General features: G+C 43.4%; 1 protein-coding gene across 1 annotated transcript; it reads right to left on the bottom strand.

Moving 5' to 3' along the window:
- Window positions 1-2,120: 2,120 nt before the first annotated feature.
- Window positions 2,121-9,759, bottom strand: ENOSF1 (enolase superfamily member 1). The gene is given in 8 exon segments (XM_075085793.1): window positions 2,121-2,226; window positions 2,417-2,561; window positions 6,213-6,264; window positions 6,886-6,968; window positions 6,971-7,028; window positions 8,133-8,220; window positions 8,691-8,700; window positions 9,696-9,759. Coding segments are annotated over 8 exon segments (606 nt in total).
- Between the last annotated feature and the right edge of the window lie 971 nt (window positions 9,760-10,730).

Raw genomic sequence — 10,730 nt, 5'->3', positions numbered from 1 at the left:
TCCACAACTTTTTTGTATAGAGGGGACCAGAACTGTACACAGCACTCCAGGTGTGGCCTGACAAGCGCTGAGTAGAGCAGGACAATGACTTCTTTCTCTCTGCTGGTGATGCCCTTTTTGATGCAACCCAGCATCCTGTTGGCCTTCTTGGCCGCAGCAGCACACTGTTCGCTCATGTTGAGCTTCCTGTCCACCAGGACCCCCAGGTCCCTTTCCCCAGAGCTGCTCTTCAGCCAGGTGGATCCCAGTCTGTGCTGCACTCCTGGATTATGTTTTCCCAGGTACATGATCTTACACTTCTCCTTGTTGAACTTCATAAGGTTCTGGTTAGCCCACTCTTCCAGGTGTCGTCTGCATTAGTGATACCTCCCAGCTGTAGGTTGTCAACAACTTCTTACCATATCCATACCTTTAGAAGTTAAAGGTTCTTGAGTGTATTTACAGTCCTCTAAAGTACAAGAAAACGCTTTAGGTTGCAAAATCACTTAACAGTTCTGCCTACACTTAGCAAGTTAGGTTCCTTTTGCTGAAAACCCCTTTATGTAACACATCAGATAACATGGAATCTGCAGGGCATTTTGGCAAGTGTAGCCAGAAAGGGTGTGAAACAAATGTTGGCCTCAAGGTTTGACTACTGGGAATTAGCAGTCTCAGTGAAGTTAACCAGGGCAGGAATACTCAGCCAAGAGAATAATTTACAATGGGAATCATTTACTTCCTTTCATAAATTAAAGCGGAGTTAGTCCAATCCAAAGGAAAGTTTTAAAAGCCCCTTTTAAGTGTTGCCTTTACGAAACATGGCAAATGGTCTATTCTCACATAGGCCTATGGACATACATAGCATGCTTAAACAGACCAATATTCCAGAGCTACCGCTCTGGAATTCTGGAAGAGCTACTGCTTTTCAGTATAGGAGTTAACTAAAACGTCACTGCTCCCCTTTATTAGCCCAATTTACAACCAATAGCAGTTGTTGAAATTAAGCTTGTACCTTGAAGTCCAAGAAGGTTTATGTTGCTCAAAAGATCAGAAAGATGTAAAAAGCAGACTTCACACAGCAGAGTAATGTGAATAAAAGTGAAAATGCACATATTTCAAATTAATAGGTATGAGACTTCTAAGATTTCAAGCAAAGATATGAATATTCAAAGAATTTGGATATATAGACTTAAACAGGAGGTACTCAAGGAATTTTATTTGCAGAATATGAAGACTCTTCACTGCTGCAAAGATGACTAGTATGACTGCAGGCTATATTCAGAGCAGTATTTTAGACAAAACATGGGGCGTTGTTAGATCCTTTTGGGAAGCTATGATAGGAGCCCATAGGCCTACTGAGAGAACGGAGCGTTCCTGGACTTACTTCCTGATGAATAAGTTGTCTCAGCAGCTCCCTGTCCCTTGCACTCCCTTGCTAGTACAGGTGGCATTAGAAGTCAGTTACCTACCAGCTATGCATATCCATTGCGTTTCTGAGTCCTTGCCATTTGTCCTGCTGACTGCTACACTCTCATTCTGCCTCACAGTTCAGCCTTGAAGAGTTTAATTTCTTCTGTCATTCCTCCTCTGAATGCATCCTTTTATCATTTCCCACCTTTTTAAGGGCAATTCTATCGACTTGGTGATAGCAAAAACATTTCTTACCACTTTGCTCAAATACCAGCTCCCTGTATGTTCTGCCTTCTCAGACAAGCTTTTGTAACCCACGTTATTTCTGACGTATTATGATAATGTTGCAAAATTGGCCTTACTGCAGTACCAGAAAGAATATTAGTTATCTGGTCATGATAGATGATGAATCAGAAAAGAAGGAACCCTTTCTGAATTTTGAGACAAACACCTACCCAATCAGCCATCAAAATCAATAGTCTGTGAATTAGTCTGACTTGGTGAGTTTGCCACCATAGTGACTGGGATCTGTGAAGTGTCTTAAGATGGAATGCAGCCCAGGTTACAAGTACCTTTATCAAAACCACAAACCGTTCACTTTCACCTGCTTGAAGTTTAATCCACACTTCTAACTTCCCTTTGTAGCCCACTAGGGTAACAAGACAAATGTGTGCTGGGACCATCGTGTAGCAACATCTTTTTTAAGAAAAGCAAAAGCTTGACCATCATAGTCAATTGCTACTGGAGTTATTTTGTATAACTAACCTGCTTTCGAGGCTTCCAGATACTGGCATATAATCAAATATTATCACGTGCCGGACTAATTCACAGAGACCCCCCAATCCATCTAGAGAAAGACAGTGCCCGATACCAAGACATCAAAAGTCCTTTGGTGCAGCCCTATAGCATGACATGAAATAATGAAAATTACAGCAGAGCATGCAAGCTTATGCTCAGAAATCACAAGCATGACAGCTGAAGAAACTAATCAGGCTATCCTGGAGGGTGGGGAGAGAAAGATTTTCTCATTCCTGCTGCGTTTTGCAGAGCCTTACTCTGGAGCTTTTTGGCCATCAGCAACACAGACAAGTTTTCATTCACACTTCCCAGCCTGCAGCTGTCAATTTGGAGATAACTCAAGGCCTTAGCTTGTAGAAGCTGTTTAAATATCACTGTTGAGGCAGTGTAAGGGAAAAAATAAGAAGTTAAGACCTGAAGTCTCCCAAATTAACATATTAAAAGAGCTGCTGGCAACTCATATCAAAACATTTGTACGGCGTCGCTCCTGTGTGTCTCAATAAATCCAAATTCTTTTAATTACTCCATTTAAATGAGAGATCACATGAGAATTTGGATGAAGAGAAGTTCAAGGATGATGCCAATATTAAAAATAGTCATCTTATACTTGTAATGTTAAAAGCACTATACCTGACCCAATGAACTAAGGGGGAAAAAAAATTGCTGTGTGCCAAAGAGCATAGTCATACTGGACTGAGTTTGGAATTCACTGCGCCTTATCTGGATGTTGAACTGCATAAGTGAAAGTGAAGCAAAAATGCCAAGTGAAAATGGCTGTTCTATTCCACGACAAGGACAGGGTCTTAAGCTATGCAAAGGCGGCTGAGTTTGTAGTGAAACCGTTTTGTAATACTCACACGGACTGATTGGGCAGCTCTGCCAGGTGATTGCCTCACAAACCGCCTCAAAATATTTTTAGGATTTAGGCTCCTTTAGGAGCCAACTCACCCCCCTCAGGTCACCCAACCATGCCCCCAGACAGGGACTTGGGGTACACTGGGGACTGGACTGTCTTAGCCCCACTTCAGCTTGCTCAGGACTGCACAGCTTTGGGATGTGCTTGCCTTTTGTGCATGAGCAGCTATTCCCATTTTGAGACAGCTAAGTGAACATAGTGGTGATTCTGCTGTAGAACATAATTTCTTGTTCTGGAGACCAGTCTGGCCAGATGAGAGATGGCCTTGTAGGCAAGATACGCTTGGATAAGAGTCAGGATTAAATTTCTAGCTGTGCTACAGATTTCCTGTCTGGAGCGTGGCTTAGTTGTTCAGTCGGTTCAAGCCTCACAATAATTTCCCGTGTTTGTAGTATGGATAATAGTACTCCCTTTATTGACAGGGGAGTTCTGTGGGTAAATACATTAAATGCTTATGTGGTTCTCAGATGTTATGGTGAAAAGAAGAAGAAGGTTATACAAACCATCAAGTAAAGCCAGTATTGAGGACTGACCTTTACGTTGTAAAGGAAGGCTATACTAATGGGTAATTCAACCACATCCTAATAGATGATCATTATAAAGTACCTCCTTCCCCAAATTAAGTGTCCTATCTACTGGTAGACAACAGCTGAGAGCAAGAAGCACAATGAAATATGTTGATAGCAGGGCCTGGCATGCAAAACTGGCAGCAGAGTTGGCAGCAGGGAAACTATGCTAATGCAGTCAGTGTTGTGTCCAGTTGCTGCAGATAACTGAGAATTTGGTAGTTCACATTGTTTGGCTCTGTAGATACAGTGTCAAGACTTGGCAAAAAGATGGGTACAATAGGTTGGAGGCTGGTATTCTAAAATGTACCAGCTTGCATATTGACACCTCGCTATTTATGATATATCTGGGAAGTAGTTCTTGTCTTGGACTCATGAAAAATATTTAATGTGAAAAGTATTTAAATATAGCTGATGGCAGTGACATGCTACTAATGCTAGCAACAAGTTTCCTTGGGCGAAAGGAAAGGTTTCAAGCTTATGAAATGGCTGCATATATACTGGCAAAATTCCTCCTAAGGCCAAACCTCGGGCCTGCACCCGCTGCCCACGGGCCTTAGTTCCTGCCTGGGCTGCATTGCAGGTGTACCTGCTTCCAGCTGTGGTACAGCTGTGGATGTGTCTGGCCAGGGACCAGCACCCTGCCTGTCCTGGTGAGTACAGCCCTGCTCTGCCCTGGCCCTGCCTGGGCACACCCTGGGCTGTGTCTGACTGTGGTTGTCCTCACCAGGCCTGACGCCAAGTCCCGCTCACACACTGCTGGCCTGGTCTGGCCCCAGCCCATCCCCATCCTCCGCAGGGAAGTGCCCGGTGCTTGGGGCTGGGGCTGCCTTGCCACACGCACTGACCCTGCTCCTGGCCCCACTGCCCCCATGGGGACGCCCCGCAGCTCCCGCTCCCCTGGGAGCAGCAGTACCCTGTGGCACCCTGCCAGTTACCTCAGGCTGTCTCAAGCCCTAAGCCAGCACCACAAAGCCAGGCCCATGGTTGTGCAAGGCCCTTGCTCTACAAGCCTGGCCTGGCTCTGGGCTCTGACCCTCCCACTGCACCAGTCCTGCCTAAACCCAAGCTTCTGAGTGAAGCCCTCACAGGGCGGCTTTGGGGCTCTTCAGGGGCCATCTGAGAAGCCCCCCTTTGCCCCGTCCATAAGCCTGCCAAGCCTCTGGGGCTACTCAGGGTGTGCCTCTGCCCCCCCACCTGGCTCCAATCCCCCCCGCTATGTCCTTTTCCCATTTCTTTGTCCTGGCTCCGTGTCCCCTGAAATGTCACCCCAAAGCAATTGAATCACTCTTCAGCAAGTCCCATCTGACCCCAGATCTCTGAGGGGTGGGGAGGACACATGCCTCTGGGGGGAGCTGCCAGCAGGGCACTGAGGGCAGGAGTGGCCTTGCTGGTCCTGTCCAGCCTCACCCGAGGCCTCCCCACTCCATGCCTGCCCTGGGAACCCATCTGAGCTCAGACCGTGGCCCCCAGTCCCTGCCTGAGCAACCCCCAGGTGTGACCATCTCCCATCATGTTGCAGCTGTGCCAAGACATGGACCTCACTGATCCAGACCCTGAACTGCTGACCGCCCAGCTCGACCTGGGTCTGACTTCATCACTGTAGACAGGCTGGCAGCCACCAGGCTGTGTCTGACCCTGGTCCCTGTCACCAGGCCAGACCCTGCCCTCAGGGCTGCCTCCTCACCATGACCTCCTCTGGCAACCTTCTCAGTTGACCCTGGCTGCCACCCCCAGACCTGCCCTGCCAGCCACGCTATCAGCTCCTGGCTCCCCATCCCTCCCTGCAGCCCTGACAGTGCCCCTGGTGCCAATGAGAGTATGAACTACAGCTTGCTAACAGCATGATTTTGGGATTTTGATCTTTACAGTAGAGTTAGTGCAGCACAAATAGTCAATAATAGAGGAGCCAGGAACCTTTCCACTCTAACACTCCATCTAGCCACAGCCAGGTCATGTCTACACATGCACTGCTGTGCTGAGCAAAACACTTGCTTAAGCACCAAACCCACAGAGCAAAATGGGTGCTGTGATAATTATCCTTGGGCTACAGGGGATATCAGGTTCAGCAGCCCTGCAGCTCTCTGCAGACCACATTGCCCAGGCTACATTGTTCTGCACAGATGTTATCCAGGTTGTTTCACGGAGCTGCAGTGTGCTCCACAGAGCAGCATGGACTCGCTCTTTGTGCCTTGCTTCTCTACCTTTCATGTATTCAATAATGATCACAGATGCATTCTTTCACATTTCTCACTGCTGTGAGAATATGAAATTCTAGCAGTTACTCTCATAATAGTAATAATTAAAAAATCAGATATTTCCAGGCTGTTCACAGAAATCGTGTGTGGGAAGAATGAACCAGGGAGATAAGGTGAGGGGACGCAACCTTGGCAGGGAATAGCTGAAATAGATACCAAGTAATTTTCAGCTGTAGTATCTAACTTCAGTAAGAAAACCAAAGGTGTTTTGGCTCCAGCTCCAAAGGTTATGCCGTAGTTGCATTAAACAGGTAGTAATTATGGAAAAGCCCAAAACAGGTATACGTATTCTTACATGTTCTCTGGTTGCCACACCAATTCCTAGCAGTGCTAAGGCCTGCAAGGAAATAACAAATATTCAAGGCTTGCTTCTGGTTTTTAATTCCCAACAGAGTTACTCAGTAGCATAAGGGATGGAATAACAGTTGATTCAGCACAGTGTTTTCTACTCATTTTATAGAAAATGTAACATACCTTATAAAATTTTTTAATGGATTTTTTTCTGCTTTCTCTGCTCCACAGGCAATGTAAAGAATTATATAGCAGGGTGTGCAGAACAGTAAAGAAATGCACATGCTATACATATGGGGTATTAACAGTGCTGCTAAGTACAGCGCGTTGGGAGCACAAATTCTGAACCAAAATTCCAATTTCACTGGAAACCACACATTTTTTAAAAGAGTCCATTCACATTTCATACTAAAGGTTGGCTGTCTTCCTCATGCAGGCATTGCAGTCCTTTTATGTATTTTTTTTAGAAGCAAACTATTTCTTTAAACTTAAGGGAATACAGGTGCAGAATGTGTGTCAAGGTCCTGTAGCAAATACATTTAATGGTATTCTGAATAACTAGTTCAGCCTGAACTCTGAATATGTGAAGGAACAGTATGAACATTACACTGCAGTACTGACTAGAGTCACTCTATTAATACTGAAATTAAAAAATTATCGTTCCAACCTTTTGAATGGTTGCATATCCCATCTGGTCATACATATCCTCATCTGGAAAAGTTGGCTTCTAAATCCACGAGGGTTTAAACTCAGGTTAGTGACCCACTCTGTTGCTTCCTTTATTTCCCATTGCTGGTTTGCATCCACCATCTGGGAAAACGGAAAATGAGAATCAAATACACTGAAGGATTCTATTGACTTTTTTCTGTCAAACTCTCATAAAAACAGCTGCAAAACTGATATGAAGTGGTAGAAATTCAGGAAACAGAAAGGAAATGAAAAGCTGGAATTGCTGTTCTGTCTGTACTGTACTTTTGGCCGCACTTAGGCTGAGTTGCAATGACTATAGCAATATCCAGACTAGGTTTGAACCAAGCAGATTAGGAGTTGTAGGAAATAGAGCAGAGTCTTCTGTGGGAATGAGTGTATCTTGGCAGTATATACTTGAGTAAAGCATCCTAAAACATGGACATGCCTGCCTGAAATTTTCAGCAGAAAAGCTTCTTGAGGAAAAAATGCAGTTGTTTAAAGAAGATGAATTTCTCAAGTAGCACTTCTCTCCCACACAAGGGAGAATTTTTCTTCCTACAAAAAGTGAAATATCTGAAAATGACACCACAGTTCCTCTGCAGTCTCTTCAGGTCTTTGACATTGTGTATTCACAGAGTTCCTGGCTTGGCATTTAGTGATATGTGGCATCCCATGAAAGCCCCATGTTTGCTGCACTGCAGCACCCAGAGTAGGTCGGTAGCTGTGGTGTGTCAGGGAGCACATTGTGCAAAGAATCCAGCCCATAGCAGTCAACAGAATAACATTTCCAAATCAAAATGTGTGACCTCCATCCAGTTATCCCTTTCCATTCAAATATTTTAGTTTGAAAATCTTATTTTCCAGGGGTTTTTTGGCCAAACATCAGTGAAAAAAAAATTAACAGGCTTTTCTCTGGAAGTGTCTCTGGATATAAAAGACACTTTGACTCTTCTAGAAGACAATCCTGGAAGTGGGGTTCCCCTGCAGACTTGAATGGAAGTTCTGGCACAGAAATACAGAATAAAATTCTTAGTAATACATCTAGTTTGGCCATGTCCAATACTGCTCTTTGTTGATATGTATCAACATTTGTCGCCATAATTATTCAAGATTTGAAGAAGGAAGAAAGAAATATTTGTCAAGAAATATATATAATGAGAGATATTTCATCTAATGGTTTTAAATAGAAAATAACGTAGTATAGTAGCAAAAAGTTATATTTGCCATTATTTTGTCTGGGCCAATTATTTCTCATATAAATCTGCATCTGCAAATATCATCCTGCAGGGCTGCACCCACCTTTACTTTGAATCTAGATGCATATTTGGAACAAGATATAAATCACTTCTGAATGATTAATGCAGCAGTAAACTGGAATCCATAAACCAGAATTTACAATTTCAGCATCACTGTCCTACAGAAAAAACTTCTCTTCCCTTGCGAGTAAGCTTCATCCTACTCTGAAAATAAACCAACAATGTTTTTTCCATAAATCAATGGAAACACGTTTATCTTCATTTGTGATCAGCCCTCAGCTTTGCCATACCATTACGGTTTTCCTGCAATGCAGCATCATGCAGTAGTAGAAGGGGGAAGTGTCTGAGAGAGCTATAGAAGCAAAGTCATCACTGCCCTTATCATAGACCTGGAGGAGTTAGACTAGGTCTAGAAGAATAACACTTAATACAAGCGTTCGCTATATGTTGTCCAGCCTTTTCTCAAAACCTATGTGCGTAAGTGCGAGCAAAGATACATCAATTATACATCTCCAAACAACTCTACCCCACTGCACCTAGAATAATATTAATTTCCATATTTTCAGAATAAGAATAAGCTTTTTAGGAAGTAGCAGAAAAACATCAGAAAATGAGATCAGATATATGATCAACATCCAGCTGAACCAAACTCCTCAACCCAGCTGACTGTAACATACAATAAATTTTTCTAATCTAGGTATGAACATCCCATGACTCGGCAACACTATTTCTAGATACACCAAGGCGTATATTTCCCAGAAGATAAATCCCAGCTGTGTTAACTAAATCTGACACCAATAAACTGTCCGAAGCTTTCACATTTCACAGAAAGCCAAGCACATGCAACAATCTCGGGCAATAAGGATGATGCTGCTTCACAAAGGAAGCTAAGGGCCCTCTGCTGCTGACAGTTTCAGAGTATCCCTCAAAGCCAAGGCAACCAGAAACGAGCAATTATAAAGCTCTTGAGGTTCATGTTGTCTGTGAAGGAGATGTCCCCATTTCTCATCTCTGAAGTTACTGCAGGTTAAGGCCACTGTACATAGCTATCCAAGCACAGATTTTATGTGTTTTCATTAACACTCTGTAGACGTTATGATCTTATGATCACGCTTTTGGTTAATTCATTTCACTCTCCTGAGTATCCCTATGTGCATAAGCTCCTTGCTTAAACCAGTGCAGCTGCACCCATGCAAGCTCGCTGTTATACACAATATACCAACAAAAAGAGACTTCCATTTCTACCTTAATAGCTTGTTCTCAATACTCATATTCCTTGGGTGTATCCTTGATCATAGACAGGACTGTAACACTCTGCCTTACTGGGAAAAATACTTAAATGGCATTGGGCCTGCTTCTTACCTCCCAAAGTGTATGCAATGCAATGTTACATTTCTACTGTGTCCAGCAAAACTTCAAGGTGTTTAGAAGTAAACAGTGAGAACTGATCATCATCTGTTAGCATTTCCCCACTTCACATGCCATTTAAAATCTTACTGCAATAAGACTGAACATTCAAACCTGCTTTAACTGCTGTCTGAGTAGCCCAGCCAGGCACAGGATATTGTATAAGCCAGGTACCTGTGCTTCAACATTTATCTTCTGAAGCAGATGAGAACAGTTTCAAGTCAGGCTGTGTTTTAGTCAACAGATGATTATTTTGTTAAATAGTCCCTCGAAGACTGTCCTTTGAGGAAACTGAAGGAGTGGGGGTGTTTGACTGCTTTTTTTTTCCTTGAAACCCATAACTTTAATGAAATAGATAAATTTTGCTGAATAAGCCCTTCCCTCTCCTCCCTAGCTATTTCTTTGCAAAAGAACTGTGAATCAGATAAATCCTTGGAAGCAGCAGAGAACAGCACAGCCTCCTTGCTAACCCAACACAAAGATTTATATGGCAAAAAGTCACCAATGTAGCACAAACCAAATGGCTGACTTTGCACTCCTGGGACACATGAGAAGGTGCTAGCAAACAACATGCTTCATCTTGCAGAGTCCCCCACCCATTCTCTCAGAGATGCAGAGTAATAGTTTTCATCAGGTACAGTTCTGTTTAAGCTGATCCCTTTCCTTTTTTCCCAAACAGGCCATTTTGGAGTATTTCTGGAGGGGAACAAGTATAAATATCAAATTAGACTGAAGAACAACTTCTCCTCACCCTCCAAATTTCATCATTATGGTTTTTCCTCCAACCTGTCTTAGTCTCACAGGCTGGTGGTGTACTCCTGAGCTACTTCCACCAAAACGATGAGGCAACTCAAGGATTAGGAAGAAGGAGTGTACCAAATTCCAACTTTGAAGGAAAGGTGACTTACCATAAGTTTCTTCATCTGTTAGCAAATCAGCACCCCAGCTGACATACCTCTTGCCCTCAGGTAAAAAAAAAAAAAACAGGTTCTTTTAGAACAGGCACTTATAGATCTTAAAATGGAACAGAATTCCCTCCAAATGACTGATCACTTCAGCAAACAGTTTAACACACTAGATCCAAGCATTTGCTGGCAGATCAAAGCACAGCCTTTAAGTACACAGCTTCCTACTAGCAGTGGACATCAGTTCCCACTGC

This window comes from Phalacrocorax aristotelis, chromosome 2 (genome assembly GCF_949628215.1).
Source record: "Phalacrocorax aristotelis chromosome 2, bGulAri2.1, whole genome shotgun sequence".
Taxonomy (NCBI): domain Eukaryota; kingdom Metazoa; phylum Chordata; class Aves; order Suliformes; family Phalacrocoracidae; genus Phalacrocorax; species Phalacrocorax aristotelis.
Note: the sequence above shows the minus strand (reverse complement) of the source record. Positions and strands in the feature narration are given on the sequence as shown.